The 20,130-nt window shown below is 37.7% G+C and overlaps 1 protein-coding gene across 4 annotated transcripts in view; it reads right to left on the bottom strand.

The window, feature by feature from the left end:
• Positions 1-20,130, bottom strand: part of LAMA2 (laminin subunit alpha 2) — a 364,351-nt gene that overhangs the window by 49,894 nt on the left and 294,327 nt on the right. For all 4 annotated transcript variants that reach the window (XM_086743476.1, XM_086743477.1, XM_086743478.1 and 1 more), the window contains exons 41-44: positions 17,461-17,563; positions 7,073-7,189; positions 3,537-3,719; positions 678-832 (exon numbers count right to left, since the gene is read on the bottom strand). In XM_086743476.1, the coding sequence (XP_086599602.1) occupies positions 678-832; positions 3,537-3,719; positions 7,073-7,189; positions 17,461-17,563 (558 nt within the window). The remainder of the gene's footprint in view (positions 1-677; positions 833-3,536; positions 3,720-7,072; positions 7,190-17,460; positions 17,564-20,130) is intronic.

The following is a 20,130-nucleotide window of genomic DNA, read 5'->3' as shown; positions in this document are numbered from 1 at the left end:
TTTTTTTCCCCCAACTATTTTTCAGGAAATTTTCTTAAGTACCACCTTCAAGACTTTTTTTCCTTTCTACATTAAGTCACAAGCTGAATAACCTTAGTATTAACAAGCTGATCCTCGAGTTTAGAGTATACTGAGTCAGAGAGATGGACTCCAAACTCATTAAATTGACTAGAAATATATTCTTAACTCAAGTTTGAGTCCTCAGAACTGCTGCTGGACAAAGAAAGTCAAGAATATGGGAAAAGCAAATACACTCATCAATTTAAGTGAGTTTGAGATGGTCTCAGTTTCAGGTAATATAAGCTCTACGAAATGAAATCAGGGGCTTAATAGCAATGATAAAGGCAAAAAAAAATTGTTTTCACAAAAAAATCAAAGATGATGTGACTCTTCTGCTGTACTATTATCCACAATGCTTCTTAGATAACAACCTTTCCAGATACATTCCTACCGATGTTATGCATTTAACAAGGGTATGTTTTAAATGAAGAAACAAGACACAGAGTGAAAATCATCAGAATATTCTCTGTTTATCTGAGAAATTATACTCCATTATTTGCTCTTTTAACATATATTTAGAACTAGAAAGGATTCATCCTGTGGAAAAGAAAAAGAAAAGTAGAAAATAAAATCCCATCAATCCTGAACAGGACATCTTACTGAGAAAGAGGGCTTACCGAATTGGCTTGCTTCCGAGCTTGGTTTATCAGCTCTTTTATCTGAGAAATGTTTTTCCCTAAGTTATCCTGAAGTTCTTTGATCGGCTTGATTTTATCTAGCAGGCGATCTGCTTCCTTTTCTAGGGTTTTAATACTGGAATCTGCATCAGCAACTTCACAAGAAAGAACAAAGCAGAGTTTTAGAAAATAGTATCAGCGAGTAATTATACATTGCAATAACAAAATCCAGGAAAATTCTGCATACACAATACTCAGGTGATTGTATATGCTATTATGAGGTACACAAGACCAGGAAGCTACCTGAACAAAATAAGATAATTTAAGAATATTTAGAATCAAGTTAAAGTAGCAATAGTAGCAAAGGCAGGTGTTAAAGCAGGATTTTGAAGCCATAACTATGCTTCACATCAGGATGATACTAATGGAAAACATTTCCTGTAGCAAAATACAATTATGAATGAGATATTTACTTTGGTTTTTTTAAAAATCCAATTTTGAAGAAAAATGCTAGATTAATGAAAACGAATTAGTTTCCATTAGTAATTTCTGAAACAGGGTTAGAATTAACTTGAAGTTAACTTGAATTAACCATAACAGCCAGAACTAGAAAAAGGCTTTATTCTTTTCAAAAGTTTAAAATTCTGCATGTGTACTGAAAGCAGCTTCAAAAACAGTGGCAGTAAACTGCAAATATTTCCTTTTTTTTTTTTTCAGGTTAACTTAATTATTTCACAAGGACATTTTTTCTCTCTTTTTCTTTAAGCTTCAAATGACTTTTTTTTTTGCCGTCATACAACCAGTGAGCAATGCCCTCTCTTTCGACAATTCATCAGCAGAACTAAGGATTGCAACACTCGTCTAGTGCAAGGGTATGGGTTGTGTGGATGACACTGAAAGGGACAAAACTGCATTTACCAGAATAATGTATACTGAACGAAAATAATAACAACAAGAAGAACAATAATAATATAATGATAATGCTTATGTAAAGCATGAAAGTCTGGATATCTAGTTTTTGCATATTCACCCAGACACTGATACCAAACCTTCACAATGCTTCTTAAGATTTCACATAAGTGAAACTAGTTATCAAGTCATTTCATCTCAGAGCTTTCAAAAAGTAACTATTTCAATGAATGAAATGTAGAGCACCATGCAGAAGCTTTGGTGGTAAGCAGTGAACCCTTGTTTACTAGAAAAGGCACAATAAAAGCAGCAAGAAAGAAAACATACGTACTGATTTCTGTAGGCAAGATATGGAGACAAGGAAAAGAGAAAAACCAGAAGATAATGTAAGAAAATGTTTTGACGATTGAAACACAAATGTAAAGTAAATTAAGGGACAGGATTAGTCTAGAAAAGAATGATTACCCTTTATGTACTGCATATCTGCATACTGAGAATTCAAGAGCTGAATTTTGACATATAAGAGAGGCTATCTACTTTAACATGCAGTCCTGAGTGCCTACATACTCACTATATACATTTGGAGTGTTTTACTCTACATTTACTTTAATCTCATCCTGTAATATGACTATCTGTTAGCAGCTGGAGAGTTGTAGAAGGGCAATTCTGGAGACATCTTCCAGTTAAGCTTTGTCTGACATGAAAGAGTTTGCGTGTATTAAAACCACTTCTCAATATGAGCCAAATAATGGTGACTAGGGATGATCAAGAGGTTAACTTCTATATTATTGCTCCTAATCTCAACTAAAATGCTAACATACACATAGTCTTAGAATACTTTGGCTGGGACAGATGGCCTGGTCTAGATCCATCAGTGCCAAGAAATTACTGCTTTTAGGCTGCTTCTCAGTTGTTTATCACTATCCTGCCAGAGGTCATTACCTCATATATCTGCTTGTTCCACAGCCCGCTGTAATTTAACCACACTATTTCAATCAATAACTACTTTTCATATTGTCTAAACTAGTATGGATCAGTCTGCATGATGGGGATTATACCTGGGACTCACACATGTGAGGGATCAGGAACCTGCAATACGTAGGCAGTGACAATCAGCCATTGGGATTAAATTCTTTCACCAGTAGAGCTACAATTTGAAGATTATATTTGTCCATAGAATGATAATGACATCCTCCTAAACTGGATGTTTTAGGTGCCCAGCTTCATCAAGCTGAACAATCTGGAGGGGCCAGTTCAGCTGAGAAATTAGTCCTTCAGTAATTTTGTAAAGACACTCTGGTTTTGTGGTCAGTCCTGACTGTATACTCCTATATGATATGTTCTAGTCATCTACCACAAAATGTATTGTAATTTATGATTCACTTTTATCCATCAAATGAAAGTGAAAATGTTCAAGCAATTATCACATCTGATAACAGAATTCATTATCTAAAAAAAAAAAAAAAACCCCATAAAAAACCCACTCCCAGAATCTTATTTTTCTCTTTCTTCTTAGGTGTCTTCAGTGTTATACCAAAAATAGTAACATATTTGAAAGAAGTCATGCATTGCTCCCAGAACTGATTCTCTGACTGGCTGAAGACAAGGTTAGTGCATGGAATTCTGCTTGAATCAAGAGGTCAATTGCCAGTCGGAATCTTTGATTATCCACATCCTAAATACTTTAAAAAGCAGTCTGCAGAACAAATCTATCATCTTGCTGACATTAGCTTTTTTTCCCAACTACTAGCAGCAGTAATTAAGATTTAAAATTCTTTATATATAAAAAGTCAGGAAATAGAAGTGATAGAGATTCCTTTTATCCCAGCATACCGTAGTAACGCTATGTGAGTGAAATTCTGGAGCGTCTCTGTTTCATTTTGAGATGTGACATGAAAACCATAAACTTAAAAAAAACGCCACCATCAAATGACTCAAAAAAGATCTTACTGTTCTTGATAGGATCCTTCACAACAGCATTTGTTTTTGCTACGTCGTCTGCAAGTTTACTGTAGTTGTTTCTCAAGCCCAGGAGATTCTGGTTGAGGTCTTTAATCTGTGCCAGAACATCATTTGCAGTATTGTTGGCTTGGCTTGCTTTGTCTTTGGCTGCCTGTACCTTTACAGCTGTATCTGTAGGTAGAAAAGGATAATTAAATGATTACCTAGATTACAGATGTTTCCTCCACACATCTTAAGAATAAAGTTGGGTCAAAATTCTACCATCTTAAATTGTGTTGTGTAGCTCTTTGAGAGCTCCTACTTCACATGCAGCCCTTTAGGTCTTTTTTGAGACATCAAATGCACCTGAAGAAGAGAAAATGCTCCAGCTCCATTTGTATGTAAAGGACAAATCATTTTTATTAGGTAAAGTTTTGTGCAATTTTGTTGTTGCTGTTGACTTACTACTTAATGTCTGATCAAGTGTCAGATACAATATTTGATACTTATAATAGAAATAAGACTTTCAACATTCTGATGTAGAAAGTACAGAAATGTAACTCCTTATGTTTCAGCTGAAACTGTGATAAATAATCTTGTAAATCAGGAGACCAAGTATTCATTGACTGAATTAATCACATATATCCACGGACATCCTTGGTGACCTTGAGCAAAACAATTAGTCTAATGCTGCCCTACCTCTCTGCCTGCAAAATGGAAATGTTCTGTCTTTGAAGTAAAAACATTCAAGTCTGGAATGTTTTTGATTCTGCTACTGATAAATGATAAAACAGACAGCTAGGTACTCAAGTAGGCATTTATTAAAATCCTGTGTTAGCACATCGGATTGCTTCAAAACTTATCATGTAGCTATTGAGCAGCTGAGGTGCTGTTGCCATGCTGGGATTACACCGCATGATGAGCCAGCAGCACATCAGGTTGTTTTCTTTTTATCAAGAAAATTTGTTGTCAAATTTTCTTAATTCCCACAGATGGGAGAAAGTGAGCAACCAGAAAAGGTTGCGATGGACTCTCCAGCTTGCAAGGGAACTCACATGAACTCCCATTCTACCACGACACCACAGTGGAGTCACGGTATCCGCAGGAACCTGCTTTGCCACCTGCATCCTGTGAAATGGTTCTTGGAGTTGCTTTCCCCTTGTGTTCTCCATAGTATCCTCACGTCCCTCAGTCATATGACAATTTTGGAGTGCAGCTCAGAAGTTTGAACACCTCTGAAACAACCATGTAGAGATAGTCCCACTTGTCATACTGACTGGGGCTTCCTGTGGTAGTTCGTGAAGTTAACAGACTGCATTTCAGTAGTGGGGAAAGCACAGGAGGTTATGTTTTCTTTCCATTTCTGACTAAGGGATAGTTGATAAGAGTTAATTTATACCAACATTTGCTTGAAGCAGATTGCATGTGCCTGATTCTATGACTATGTGAGCACACGGGAAACATGGACACTTTCTCCATTTCAAGGGATCAACAGTATAGGTTTCCAAATAGTCGCCTAGGTAGGTCCTTCTTTGTCTGTGGAACATCTGATGTGATCAAGGCTGTGGCCTAGGGAGCACATGATGCTTCCCTGTGGCCACAGAGAATTGGTGGGTTTGTCCTGCACACTGGAGGGTTACATGACCCTTTTTACTTTCTTAAGCAAAGATATGTTATATCTGCGCTCCAAACAACTCCACTCTTATTTCTGAGGTTCTGGCTCTGAAAAGCCCCTCAAATACAATAGCACCTTGAAAATACAACTGAACATTTAATAAACCATTATCATAATCAGTCCTCACAAGTGAAAGAACAGAGAGCCTTTTTTCACTTCCTTTTTTCATCATATCTAAGTATCTCTTTTTGAGGCCATTATTAGAGGTCATGCACTTTTCTGGCAGAGCGGAAGTTGGAGTTACTGTGTTGCTTCCCTCTATCGGTCACACAAATTATATTTACTTTCAGCCACACTTTAAACTATGCCTATCCCTGCACATGTGGCTCCTTGTCCTAAGGTGATCTACCAGTTTATCCCATTTTTAATCTTCCTGCTTTTATTTGGCTATTTGTACAGCATGGACACAAGAATTACTAGTTTAAGTTGCTCTCTGCTTTCTTGAATCCTTGAAGAACAAGATGTGTGACAGGGTCATTTCCTCCCCATCATCATTAGTTATTTCCCTGTTGGACATCTAATTTACTGCATTTTCTTATCCAGGCCATTTATTTGCTCTGAATTTCATTCTTAATACATATCTACTTGTTTATATGAGTGTCCTTGTCCCAGGAGCAAGGGAACTAAATCTAGTAAATCTAATCTGACAAGAGTTTATTACATTGCTAATGGTTGCACATTTCATATTTCTTTTACTTGTTTCATATTTAGCATTCTGTGTCCTAAGGTCAACTGGCCTTAGAGGGCCATTTTGTTTGACTGAGACATCTATCTGTGCACAAGATAAGAAACAGTCATGTCAACACCTGTGGCCAAAACCCAGGAAGTGGATGAGCATGACATTTTAAGACAAATTTTTACAAATGTCTGATTTCAAGGATCACTAAATCTAAACCAAAACTTTTCAGTTATATACAATCTTAAAGCCACAAAAATGTGCAAGATGAATAGTAAATTGTTTTTCATGCCAAGTTTTTACTTGCAGTCTGTACCTTCCAGACCATCACAAATCAGACAGAGTACAGATTTTCTTTGAGACTTTTCTTAAGGCATATCTTCAGTTTATAAAGTGCTCCTTGGAGAGAAAATTTGTAGCAAATTACATTGATAAAAAACTTTTTATTTTCTAAAACAAACATTAAGTTTATCACTGTCCATTATAATGACACTATATTGTAGCTCCGTGTCTCTTGCTCTCCCAACATAAAGTAGCTAACATCCCAGGACTCTGGGACTTTAATGAGTATTACAGATTTTTAAAAAATGTCTTTTGGCTATATAGAATTATGAATGTGCATAGCTCTTCAGAGTTTATTGAGGAGACCCTTTTCCAGTTCTATGCAATTTACAGTCAAAATAAGATATACAACACCAAACAGTGACTGGAAATGATACTGCAGCATAAATCAATGAGAGTGGTAGAAAGGTAAGATAAAATTCCTCAAATTTCATCCTGCTTTTTCTGTAAGGTCAGTAAGTCTTTATTCTTCTTGGGTTAAATTACACTGGTTAAATTGTAACGGTTCATTAAACAGTAGTTTCATGAAAAGACTTTTCACGTTTAAAGAAAAGACTATTTGTCTCAGATTGTATCATAATTCCTGAGATCATAATTATTTTCTTTCTGAAACTTTTGCAAACTGCAGTAGCATGGTACCTTTTCACATACCAAAATACAAACTGATACCAGGTATCTGTTTTCAGTTTGGTTCTCTCACACATTGCTTGACTTTGTCTTATTACAGTGGCCAATGGTCAAAGTGGACACAGCGTGGGCACATGCAATGATTAACCAGATAGACATTAAGCAATGGAAAATGAAACAACAGAGCGGGGATGAGTCAAGTGCTGCAGCACCTTTCCAGCTTACCGTTAGGAATGGCTGACAGCTTTCCAAAGGTTTCATTCAGAGCTCTCAGGAGAATTGAATTCTTCTCATCAGCATCTTTCAGCCTGTTCTGCATGCTGTCCAGGTTATCCCCCTTCTCTATAAAAAGTGCACATAGTACAAAAGCTTTAACTCTTTGTTTCCACTATCCTTTCTTTGCACATAATTTAAAATGCATAATAATAAACATTTATCATTAAGATGCTATATTGTATAAATAAGGAAGCCCAGTAAAACTGGTTGTAGGGTTCATTGATAACCATCTTCTTTAAGTTCCCTACTTCCACGGTATCTAAATGTTTGAGTTCTTTGTACTGTTGTATATTTATTAAGGATTTTCCCACGGTGTACAAAGGACAGAAAAAAATGACAATCACAGATGGTATGGTTTATGCAAATTCACACAATGACCCACTGATAGATTCAACAAGTGCGACGTTTAGTCATAGCTTTGATTCCTAGATAAAGCTACTACTGAAATTTTCTTCTTAAGGGGGTTGTCCGGGATGAATGAGTTGAACAGTGTGAAAGAGGCAAGATTGATTAAGCCAGTTTACTGTTGCAATTAGACTGGCCAGAGCCCAGTTCTCTTGGATTTTCTCAAAGATAACCAATGTTGGCATGACATCTGAGGAAAACACATTAAATCACCTTAGCATGGATTATCAATATGAGGAGACTACACTAACAACAGGTTATTGTGAAATAAACATCCTAAATTTGGGGGGAAAAAGCCTGCCTAGTAAATAAAACTCAAAGCTAAGAATTTTTTTAAAACTGAAGAATTAGTACAAATAAAAGGCACAAGTGTGTCATATTTGGTACATTACAGATGAAATTGATGTTATTCTTTATAGGCATATTTATTCTTCAGCGGTTGCTTTGAATAAAAAATACAAAGGTTTTTTTTTGACAGTATCCAGCATAGCAATAATTTTTCAAACTATCAAAAGTGAGATTCCAGCTAAGCTTTAGGGCTATTTAAACAGACATTATTTCAAAATTTAGAAATAAAGTTTGGCACAGAAAATGCTAGTTAATGCTTAAACTAGTACCTTAGGGTGCATTTTTTATCATTTCTTCATATCAATATGGAACTCTTCGGAAGAGACAGCTGGTAATTTCTTACCTTAAAGGCATGCCCTGTTGGGAAACTAATTCAACATCACTGTGCTTGATAGCAGGAAGAGGAGAATAATTTGTAGAAACAGAGTTCAGGATACTAAGTATGACTGTGACCTTCAGATATGTGACAGGTTATTGAGAATAAACGCCTAGTTTTTGGATACTTATGCAAGTAGATACTAGGATATGAAAACACATTGGAGATTAGGTTTCTTGGTGAATTATAGTCATATACTTGTCAAAACCAAAAAGCATCTCTTTTTATTAAGGGACAATATTTAGATGTATCATTGGTACTCCAGCATCTCCAACAGTGTCAGGGCTGTAACCTTTTTGCAAGAGAATAAACAGAAGAATGGATTAAACTGAAGGACTGTGGTTCACGTTCCACAAATTCTAAAATGTAAGACCTCTTAAAAGTAGACGTGGAAGAAGTAATTTGTAATGAAAAAAAAAAAATCAAACAAAATGTATGCTACCCACAAGAAATCATTAACTAGATTTTCCAAGACTATAGCAAAAATACAGCAGAGGGAATTTAAATGAGAATCATACTTCTGTTGTTAGATCCTTTGAAATGTCATTTAGGAAGAAATCTGTTTGCTTTACTTAAATTAGAGCAACACACAGGACTGCAGGCATGCCTGGAGGTAAGCCTTCAGTCCTGCAAAACATCCTGCAGAGGAACAGGACATTTGTGTGAACTGTAGGAAGCACAGTTAACACTAGAGTAAAGTTGGGAATAATAATATAAGATCACTCTTCTCCTCAAAAATACCTTTATTTTCAAATGACAGGTTTTGTCTCCACAGATGAATGAGGCTACTGGTAATGCAATGTTGTTAAACAAGGATGAACTCATGAAATCCTGTTCTTAAGTGCTCTGAGACTTCATCTGAGTTAATTTCTTGTTAAGCAGTAGTACCAACAAAACTGCTTTAATTTCCTCCATTTAATTCTGAAATTATGGTCTGCTTGATATTTCCTTGGTGTCTCTGATGGCCTTTTGGAATGTTAGTGTTTATAAAGTGCATTAATATTTTTGAGATATTTGATTCATTTCTGGTGCTGGTGTACTAACTTTGTTGCATAGTCTTAAATTATGTCTTTTTCTCCTCTTTACTCTGCCAGATCCAACATTATGCTAATTATCCCCTGGTTATATTTCTGAAGAATCATGTTTCCAGACTTCTCTTTTCAGCTTTGTAACCATAGCAGCAAACCAATTTTTATGGATTTTAATAAGGGAAGTTTCCCAAGAACTCCTGAAATTGAATACTGAGACTCCATGTGTTTAATATATTTTCTTTTAATTCCTCAAACACATTTAATTGCTTTTGTAAAAAATTACAATAATAAAGCCATAAATAACTGCCCCGAGGGAGGCACTTACACAAAGAGATGTGAGGAGATACTAAGGCCCGCGTCAGCTTTTCAAAGAAATTGTTCATTTTGCACAGTGATATTAACAGGACATTATATTTTGAAGTAACTTCCTGTCCTGTAATCCAAGTGGCCTCTTCACTAAACACTGAGCTAATTTTGTGTACGAATCACGGACTTCACTTCAGCTTTTTCCCATCCTTTAATTATTGGCATTTACAAAATATGCTGGAGCTATGATTTGAAAGCCTGAGATCCTTCAGTTAATCATAAAGACTAGACAAAATTCAGGCAGCTACAATCTAAGTTCTTCCAAACTCCATAGCTTATCTGACTTGGAAGAGGTTAGTGGGTCTGCACTGAAAGATGTCAGGCTCTGCCAATTCACATTAAATTGTAGGCTGAGAAGTATCCTGAAAAATTTCTCTCAATACTTTTTTCCCTTGATTAGATCTGCACAAAGATGGCACGGGATGCCAATCGATGCACTGTTTATTGTTCAAATGAGCAAAACTAACCATGAATCACTGAAACTAAACTCTAAAGAGTAAGCAGGATCCTGAAGGACTTTCTTGGTATGGACCTTTAGGATTTCTGGCTTGGTTAATATGAACAAAGATTTTCAATTTCTGTTTATATTTCCACGTTTAAACACAGCATTATAGAATAAAGCATCATCCCTTTTTTCTCTAAGTGAATAAACTGAAGTCAAATGAAAATGAAAAAAAATTCCCTACACGCGCAGGTTTCATTAAGAAATCACTTAAGAACTTAGTTAATTACTGATCTATTTTTACAAGAGACAAGTATTTACAAGTGTCCACAGATCACATACATAGGTGGCACTGGTTAATCACTAATGATGTGCCACCATTGCAATGCTACTGGAATTCTGCTAGTATGACCAAATGCAGTTTTCCACATGAAACTGTGCAAGAAGATATCATAGGGCAATGCTACCCAATGCATATCCCCCCAAACCAGAATAAAGGTGGAAATCTGTCGAGGAGAAAGATATCCAACTGTTTTATTGACTGGATACTGACAAATGAACTGGCAGTTACACACAGCCCTTTCTGCTATCTTTGTTTCCCTTCTTCCAAATAGCATTTTTGTCCCCCACAGTCTTTTCCTATAAAGAGGAAGATGGGTCACAAGCTAAATGTTTTTCTCCTAAAACAAGCAAGACTTAGAAACTGGTATTAGGAACAAACAGGGGAAAGAGATATTACTAGATAAATGGTAATGATGGTTGACTTTCTAAAAAGACTACTTTCACCACTGACTGCAGTTTTTCTATTAATATTATGTCGGTCATCAAACTAATGCAATAATTTGCTGAACGCAATATGCCAGGTCAGCAAAAATACAAAGTAGAGGAGGATACACAAACAAGGGATTTAGCTGTGCTTATCAGCTGGAAAATGTTTTAGCAAAAGATATTCACATGTTGTCAGACAAGATAGGTCGCCCTCAAGTTGTCAATTCTTAAGCAAAAGAAATGACACGAGCTAAATTTCAGTAGCCATCTGACAGCAGTCTCCAGCTGAAGAGGAGTTTATACATCTTATTTTCACTTTTCATGGATCAGTTTTGACAAAGTCTGTATATAGTCTCAAATCTGCACTGGCGCAAGTATATTTTTAAAACAGTAAATTCAAAATTATAAGGAAGAAAAACTGCCCCTGGCAAACTGAAAATCCCTCAAGGCAGAGACAGAATGAAGCTGGCAGGCAGCAGCATTCACTCATTTGTAGCCAAAATTTCAAAACTCCTTCTTAGTCAGAGCACTACATACAGATTTTGCTTCTCCCACCAGGGTTATTCCTTCTAACTCCTAGCCCCACAGAGAGAGAAATTACTAAATCTCCATTTTAACAGCTTCTGTCAGAAGCTTTGCTTTGTAAGGACTTTTTCAGCAGTTTTTGGTGATAATATAAAACATTTCTGTGATTAATAGCCATTTTATAACCAGTGTAATTGGCCACAAATCAGGGGAATGTCATAATGTAGCAAGAAAACACTCCCACCTCCATCACAGCCCAGCCTGAATTTCTGGTGTGTATATTAGTTGAGTGGCTTACTGGTCTTCATTACTTTAACTAATGTACTATTACTGCACTGTAGTGCATTACTGTAACTAATGCACTAACTAGTGCAGACAGAGAAATTTTAAACTAATGATTACTTCTGCCTACTAGATCTTTATAGAGTGCCTATCATCCATCCTGCACTTCCAGTCAAGACTCTGAACAGAGGGGCTTTGTAAGAATTATAAGAAAATATTGCTGTATTACTTTTACACTCAACTCTGTGTAATTTCTCAGGGTTAAATTGGATGGTCTTGTGGGCACATGGAATTGACATATATTCAAGTACAGACACTATTTTATTTTGCCCTTGAAAACAGGGCACAGTGCTCTATGAAACACATGATTATTCTGTTATAACTGCCTGGGGAGCACACAAAGCTACAGACTCCACTCTGTGGTGTCTACTCTGCTCAGAGGAAAGGCAAGGAAGAGGCAGTGCCGCTGTTTAGATGTTTCCTAGACATTAGCCACAGTAAACTGCATCAGTTTGCGATCCAGAAAGGGACATTAACAGCATCCCTATTCGTTCTACTTCAGCCATGCTACTTAAATAGGACACTGGCCTCTCCTCATAGTTTTGTGATTGTCTATAACGTATTTACTGAAACATGCCCTTCCAACCTTAAATCTGTGCTGAATCCGACAGTAAAGAGTTGCAATAAAGAACACCCTAAATATACATCCAAGATTTACTAGTAACTGCAGATACATTTTTTTTCTCAGACCTGCTACAAGAAAATAATAATGTTTTTACTTTCCAACAGTGTATGACAGTGAAATGTAATTAATGACCTTATAAAACATTATGCTTTATGACCTTATTAAACATTATGTCTACTTGTTAACTAGTTTTGCAGCTGGAAATCCTAGAGCTGCCAAAACCAAATGAAAGTGTAGTAATAGTCAAAAGATTACTCCAAGTTGTATGGATCTCATCCATCATGCTGTATGCTTTTCATAATGCATCTCCCAGGAGGCCAATAAAAATTTTGTATGTTAAAATCAGAAAGACTGGGCTTTATTATAAATAGAATCATAGAATCCTAGAATCATAGAAAAGTTTGGGTTGGGAAGGACCTTCAAAGGTCATCTAGTCCAACACCCCTGCAAGGAGCAGGGACATCTCCAACCAGATCAGGTTGCTCAGAGCCCCATCCACCCTGGTCTTGAATGTCTCCAGGGATGGGGCATCCACCATCTCTGTGGGCAACCTGGTTCAGTGTTTCACCACTCTCATTGTAAAAATTTTTTCCCCTATTTCCAGTCTGAATCTACCTCTCTATTTTAAAACTATTACCCTTTGTCCTACCACAAGAGGTCCTGATAAAGAGTTTCATAGAATCATAGAATCATAGAATGGTTAGGGTTGGAAGGGACCTTCAAAGGTCATCTAGTCCAACCCCCCTGCAAGGAGCAGGGACATCCCTGACTAGGTCAGGTTGCTCAGAGCCTCATCCAGCCTGGCCTTGAACGTTTCCAGAGATGGGGCCTCCACCACCTCTCTGGGCAACCTGTTCCAGTGTTCTATAACTCGCATCGTAAAAAATTTTTTCCTAATTTCTAATCTAAATCTACTCCCCTCTATTTTAAAACCATTACCTCTCATCCTATCGCAACAGGCCCTACTAAACAGCCTTTCCCCATCTTTCTTGTAGGCCCCCTTGAGGTACTGGAAGACCGCTATCAGGTCTCCCCAGAGCCTCCTCTTCTCCAGGCTGAACAGCCCCAACTCTCTCAGCCTGTCCTCATAAGAGAGGTGCTCCAGCCCTTTTATCATCTTCGTGGCCCTCCTCTGGACCTTCTCCAACTGGTCCATGTCCTTCTTGTGTTGGGGGCTCCAGAACTGGACACAGTACTCCAGGTGGGGTCTCACCAGGGCAGAGTAGAGGGGGAGAATCACCTCCCTCGACCTGCTGGCCACGCTTCTCTTGATGCAGCCCAGGATGCGGTTGGCCTTCTGAGCCGCAAGGGCGCATTGCCTGCTCACGTTGAGCTTCTCATCCACCAGCACTCCCAAGTCCTTCTCCTCAGGGCTGGTCTCAATCCATTCCCCGCCCAGCCTGTATTTGTGCCTGGGATTGCCATGACCCAGGTGCAGGACCTTGCACTTGGCCTGGTTGAACTTCATGAGGTTGGCACGGGCCCACCTCTCCAGCCTGTCAAGGTCCCTCTGGATGGCATCCCTCCTTTCCAGCGTGTCGACGGCACCGCACAACTTGGTGTTGTCGGCGAACTTGCTGAGGGTGCACTCTATCCCCTTGTCCATGTCGCCGACAAAGATGTTGAACAGGGCCGGGCCCAGCACGGACCCCTGAGGGACGCCACTCGTGACCGATCTCCACATGGACATTGAGCCGTTGACCACCACTCTCAGAGTGCGGCCATCCAGCCAACTCCTTATCCACCGAGTGGTCCGTCCATCAAACCCACGTCTCTCTAGTTTAGAGAGAAGGATGTCGTGCGGGACAGTGTCAAAAGTTTTGCACAAGTCCAGGTAGATGATGTCAGTTGCTCGTCCCTTGTCCGCCGATGCCGTCACCCCGTCATAGAAGGCCACCAAATTGGTCAGGCACGATCTGCCCTTGGTGAAGCCATGTTGGCTGTCACCAACCACCTCCTTGCTCTCCATGTGCCTTAGCATGGTTTCCAGGAGAATCTGCTCCATGACCTTGCCAGGCACAGAGGTAAGGCTGACCGGCCTGTAGTTACCTGGGTCTTCCTTATTCCCCTTTTTAAAAATTGGGGTTACGTTCCCCCTCTTCCAGTCATCGGGGGCCTCACCAGACCGCCACGACTTCTCAAATACGATAGCCAGTGGCTTGGCAACTTCATCCGCCAGTTCCCTCAGGACCTGCGGATGGATCTCATCAGGACCCATGGACTTGTGCACCTTCAGGTTCCTTAGATGATCCCGAACCTGCTCTTCGAGTACAATGGGCAGTTATTCATTCTCGCAGTCCCTGCTTGCACCTCCTACAGCTTGGGCGGTGGGACAGGAACTCTTGTCGGTGAAGACTGAGGCAAAAAAGTCATTGAGAACCTCAGCCTTCTCCATGTCCTGGGTGACCAGGACACCAGTTCCCTTCTGGAGAAGGCCACCAAATTGGTCAGGCACAATTTGCCCTTAGTGAAGCCATGTTCACTGCCACCAATCATCTCCTTAGTTTCCATGTGCCTTAACATGGTTTCCAGGAGAATCTGCTCCATGACCTTGCCAGGCAGAGGTGAGACTGACCGGCCTGTAGCTCCCTGGGTCTTGTTTAGTCAATATCTGCCTTACTTCTAATAAAAAGTATTTTAACTACTCTGGCATGACAGGGAAGCTTCAGGCATCATCTCTGTGACAAGCAGTTTAAATCTCAATGTTGAATATTTACTGTGTGTGATTTTTCTAGTTCTGATGCATGAAACAAACAAAAAAAGCAACTTGATTTTCAGATCCTATGATAAGCAAACACTATATATCATAGCTGTTTTCCTCTCCTTTTCTTTATTTCTTCCAAGTCCTAAATCTGTTTTCTCACACAGGTTTTCAAGTGCTATGCTTTTCCCATCCTTGTGGTTAATTCCAGGTTAACTTCAGCCAATTGAATCAGACTAAACTATAATGCATCTAGTATTAAAGAATTTTTCAAAAACTACAGTGACTGGACACAACCTTCTCAAAATGCACACAACAAAATTTCAAACTACAAAAGGGAGTGGATTACAGCATACTAATTAGGAATAAACCACAAAGTTATCAACTTGAACTTATTCTGTTTAAACTAATCAAAATATTATTCAGTATTTTGACGAAAGACCTTCAAAACAGTTGTATGGAGGACTCAGTTAATTGATCCTACTCTCAGACTTAGCAGTGGCACAAACACCGTATGCTCCTAAGCTGCATTTTTTTTTTGTTACATGTAAAAACAAAGCAATTAAAGCAGTAACGTTTAACATTTTTCACAAAGGCAGATGTGTGAAACTCAATGTTGGCCTACTTGAAAGTGGATAATTGTATCGTGTTTATTTCCCCTCAGGTTTAGTGGAAATGAATTATTTTTTCAATTCCTTTCTAAGACTGCTGTGGGGAAAGTAGTGTTGAGTACTGTTAAACAGATGCTTCATTAGTGCTGCAATAAGTATTTTCTTAGAGGACCTATAAAACAATTCGTCTGGATAAAGATGCAAGAAATAAACTGCTTTTGGTTGCAATGATCAGAAGATTATTGAATCATAGGCTCAGACCAGATGTTTGTCCAAAGATCATTTTTCTCCTTCTGACCAAAAGCCATTTCTCACTGATGTTTGTCTAAGCTGTTTTCAAAGATTTCCAAAGGTCGAATCTCCCTAATCTCCTCAGTAATCAATTCCAGTACTTCTGTATTTTAATTACAAGGAAGATTTTCCTAATATGTTATCTGTATCAGTGCATCTGTGATACGTTAGCTTTATCTTCTTTGGAGAAACCTTGACATAAATGAAGAACATTAAGTCCCTACTCAATTGGCTCTTTTTCAGACTATAAATTTAAATTATTTCCATCTTTTTCTTCATCTCTTCTCCACTAGATCTCCAAGTAGTCTTCATGAGGTCTTCAGGACTCTCTGTAAATCACTCCAGCCCTCATGAAGTTCAGTGCCCAGGACTGTAGCCAGTAACTCTGCTAAAGCACTAGGAACTCTGAACAGAGCAGAAGGGTTGTTTCATGTGTTTTGGAAGGTCATACTCCTATTCATGTATTGCATTCCTCTGTGACATCTGCCTTTTCTACCTCTACGCAGCACATGATCCATATTTAGTCTCACTGTAAAGAAGTGCTACCCAGATAATTGCTCCTCCTCATCCTGCATTTCTGCAGTTGATTATTACTGTGTGCACAAAACACCACATATATGTCCATACTGATTACTGTCCTACCTTCTCACACTATGGCATTCACTGATAATACTCTCATTTATTGATGAGAAAATATTAAGGACATTATAAGCACAATCTGAACTGAATTACTAGCTTTTACATCTCACCAAAATTGTAGACTTCTTTTTCCAGTGGAAAATATTGACTATAAATTAAAAATGTTTTATTTTTCACTGGGAAACCAAAATATTTGGCTTATAATCTACAAACTTTATTATTTGAGCTGCATTTAGACATGTATTTATGCTTTAGGAACAAAGAAATATTTTTGTGTGTGTGAAAATTATTATTTTTCTCAAGAGACATATTTTTAATTTCCTTTAGTTTCTTTTTTTTTAAGAAAATGCTTAGCAATTCCGTCCTTTACTCTGTGTTTGGCAAACATCTTCATTCTACCTCCCCATGCTTCCCTTTTGCGGCACAATCTCATAAGCATCCTGAAGAGATGTGGCATCTCTGACTGGCATTGCAAACCCTGCTTCTGCATTGACAAAAATACAAATATAATGCTGGGCTGGTTTTTGTACTAATTTTCTGCTAGACCATTTAGTAAATGAGAGCCAGAATTTCCATCCCCCTCTCCTCCCCACTTACTCTTGCCCTTACTGTTCTTAGCAAGAGAAGACCAAAGCCCTGTCCTCCTCAGTATTTCTATCCAAGAAATGGACAGAGGGGACAAGCATCCCTTCAGAATGTCTCGACCTAAACCAGGAGCATCTTTATCATTGACACATTGTTCAGTTTCAAATCGGATAATGAATTATACTTTTTTCTACTGATATGGCATCTTCATATTGGAAGCATAGCAGTCTTACAATGTTTTTCTTGTATTTAATGGGACTGAATGCCACATACTGCACATACCTTTAACATCATTTCCTAACATCTTGGCTTCATTAAGGACCCTGAAGCTTTTCTGAAGAGAGCTCTTGGCACCATCCTTCAATGATCCTTGAGGACCAGATGTCTGTAGACAAACAAGCAGTGTTATACATACAGGAAACTCTGAAGTAATAAAAGACAGATGAAGACAATCTAAGTGAACAGTTATCTAAATTTTAAGCGTGCTCTGAATTATATTCCATTGCCATTATATTGATCTACAAGAGACAAAAACTCTCTCTCTAATTAATTTCCTTTTGTTTTTACAGGAAGCCAGATCTCCTTTAGAACACCAGTAATGACTTTAATAAAAAGATAAAATGTTTATAGTGTTAAAGAAACAGGTTTGATTCTAGGAGAAAAATGTTATCCAAAGCAAGCAAACAAAAATATATTTCAGCATGAACATGGGTTTCCCCCTCCAGCTACAGACACAACACCATGCAATACAGCATTGCTCCCTAACAGCACCTACAGTATCTTCAGAAGTCAGAATGGATATGATGATCCTAATTCTAATATCAACAATAGTCATGCCTTCATGGTTGAATTCAAGAATCGTAATTGCTAAGTCAGTAAAGAAACTGATATAAAAGAAATAGAGTTTAAAAAAAAAGGGAAAACTGCAGTTAATCTGAAAGAGTTTTATTACTAAATAACCATCCTTGAACATATCACGCCACTTAAAGATTTTTGAAAAATAACTTAACTTCAGTGCACAGATTGATCAATAAAGAGAATGATTTTTTCCAAATTAGATTAGTATTTTCAGTTGGTAGGAAATGCTCTAGGTTTTGAACCACTTACTGTTCAGTTTGTAAGACTGAACTCAGGTCACACATCATACCGAATACATTTCTTTGAGAATACTCCTGACAGCCAGATAACATTCTATATTAGTCATGGGTCACAGCCTTGTAACTAGTATGTAATTAAGAAGCAGCTCCTTTTCATTTTCCAGGGCAGATACATATACTCAAAAATTAACTGTGTGTCAATTAATGACACAGTTATTATTGCTATTCATTATTTATATAATGAGCAAGCCCAGAGGTGACATTTTGCATACTACTGAATCTTTGTTGTTTTTGAATGACACTGTAAAACCCATATATTGGACTTGCTCATTTCTTTTTCTTTTAAAAATCTTAGGGAATGCTTTGGATACTTTAAAAATTCAGAATTAAGTTTTTTTGTTATGGGATATTTCATGGCATATGTTGCCATGTCACAGGAATATAGCTATTAAAGATTCCTTGTATTCATACAGGATGCAAATGTATGCGCAGCTTGCATCACAGGCTAGGTGATTTTAACAAGTAAGGCCCACATGACTGCCGTATTTCCAAGCTCACCTGAAATATTAAGCTGTGTACACGAATTCATTTCAGTATCAAGAGAAACTATACAGTTGAAAGATGAACAAAGGAAGTTTCTTATAGATTTTCTTTATCACATAATACAAGTAACACCGGTAACGGAAAAATAACACATAAATCCAGGAAAAAAAAAACGCAAATTATTCAATTAAGCAAAAGACTGCTCCTAAAGGAAGAATGTTTGCCCAGATTTTGTGGCAGATGCACCTGTCAAATCAGATAATACTTTTATATTCCTTTTCCCATTAGCAACAGAACCCAGGGTATGATCACTCTGTGACCATGGACTTCAAAAATAATGATTGTTGTTATTATTAAATGACTAGGCATGGTTGACTGTCTGTTAAAGCACTTTATATTTAATACAATGAAGTTGGAAGGCCAGATTTACAATGCAAAACCTAGAAATTCATCAAATCAGGGACAATAATTGGGCAAGTGCTGACAATTAGTCAGAAACAGACTTCAGCACAAAGTTGATAGTAGAAAGGCCCCTTTAGATACAAATACTCTTGTATTGATTAAAAGCTTTATTTTACATTTATTGTAAAATAATTCTGAAAGGGAGGATTAGTCAAGACATCTGATGCAAAACATACTTTTTTGCTAGCTTTTCTTGTGGCTCATGTGACATCGAGTTATGATACAATCAATAATGAAAAAAACCAAACATTCTGTGGCTTTGTGTAAGGTGATTTTGTGTGGCAAGTCTGAGTCACAATGAACCCCTTTATGATTTAATAAGCCTGACAGAGAAGAGTCTTTTATATTATTTTCTAAATTGGTATACTTGCTGTAAAAAAAAAAGAAAAAAAAAAGATTGTGATTCAAGATAAACTGGAAAATTGCAGGGTCTCAGGAATCTGATTTGTTCTAATTCTGTCTCTTCCAGAGCATCCATAACCTGAGGACAGTACCTTCCTCACCCCATGCCTTCCTTCACACTCCCCACCCTCCCCATGCAAATTCCATGCAGCCTGACATGACATCTTGTAGCATCTTGTGGCAGAAGTGTGACCTCATTATATATCCAAACAATGCAATCTCAACTGTGGTTTAGAGGCATAAGTGCTGTTATAATAACATAACAGAAAACACTGCCACTGAAACTATACATCATCCTTAATGGTCTGCTTTTTTCCCTATCCATGGATTAGCAAAAATTTTAACAAAATTTAACAGCAAAAGAAAAACATCTATCAAATTACAGAAAAACTCTATGAATTTATAATCAGCAGACAATTTTGGGTAAGGAAATAATTTAGGAAGAATA

This window comes from Chlamydotis macqueenii, chromosome 3 (genome assembly GCF_036417535.1).
Source record: "Chlamydotis macqueenii isolate bChlMac1 chromosome 3, bChlMac1.mat, whole genome shotgun sequence".
NCBI lineage: Eukaryota > Metazoa > Chordata > Aves > Otidiformes > Otididae > Chlamydotis > Chlamydotis macqueenii.
This window is presented reverse-complemented; position numbering and strand designations above follow the sequence as displayed.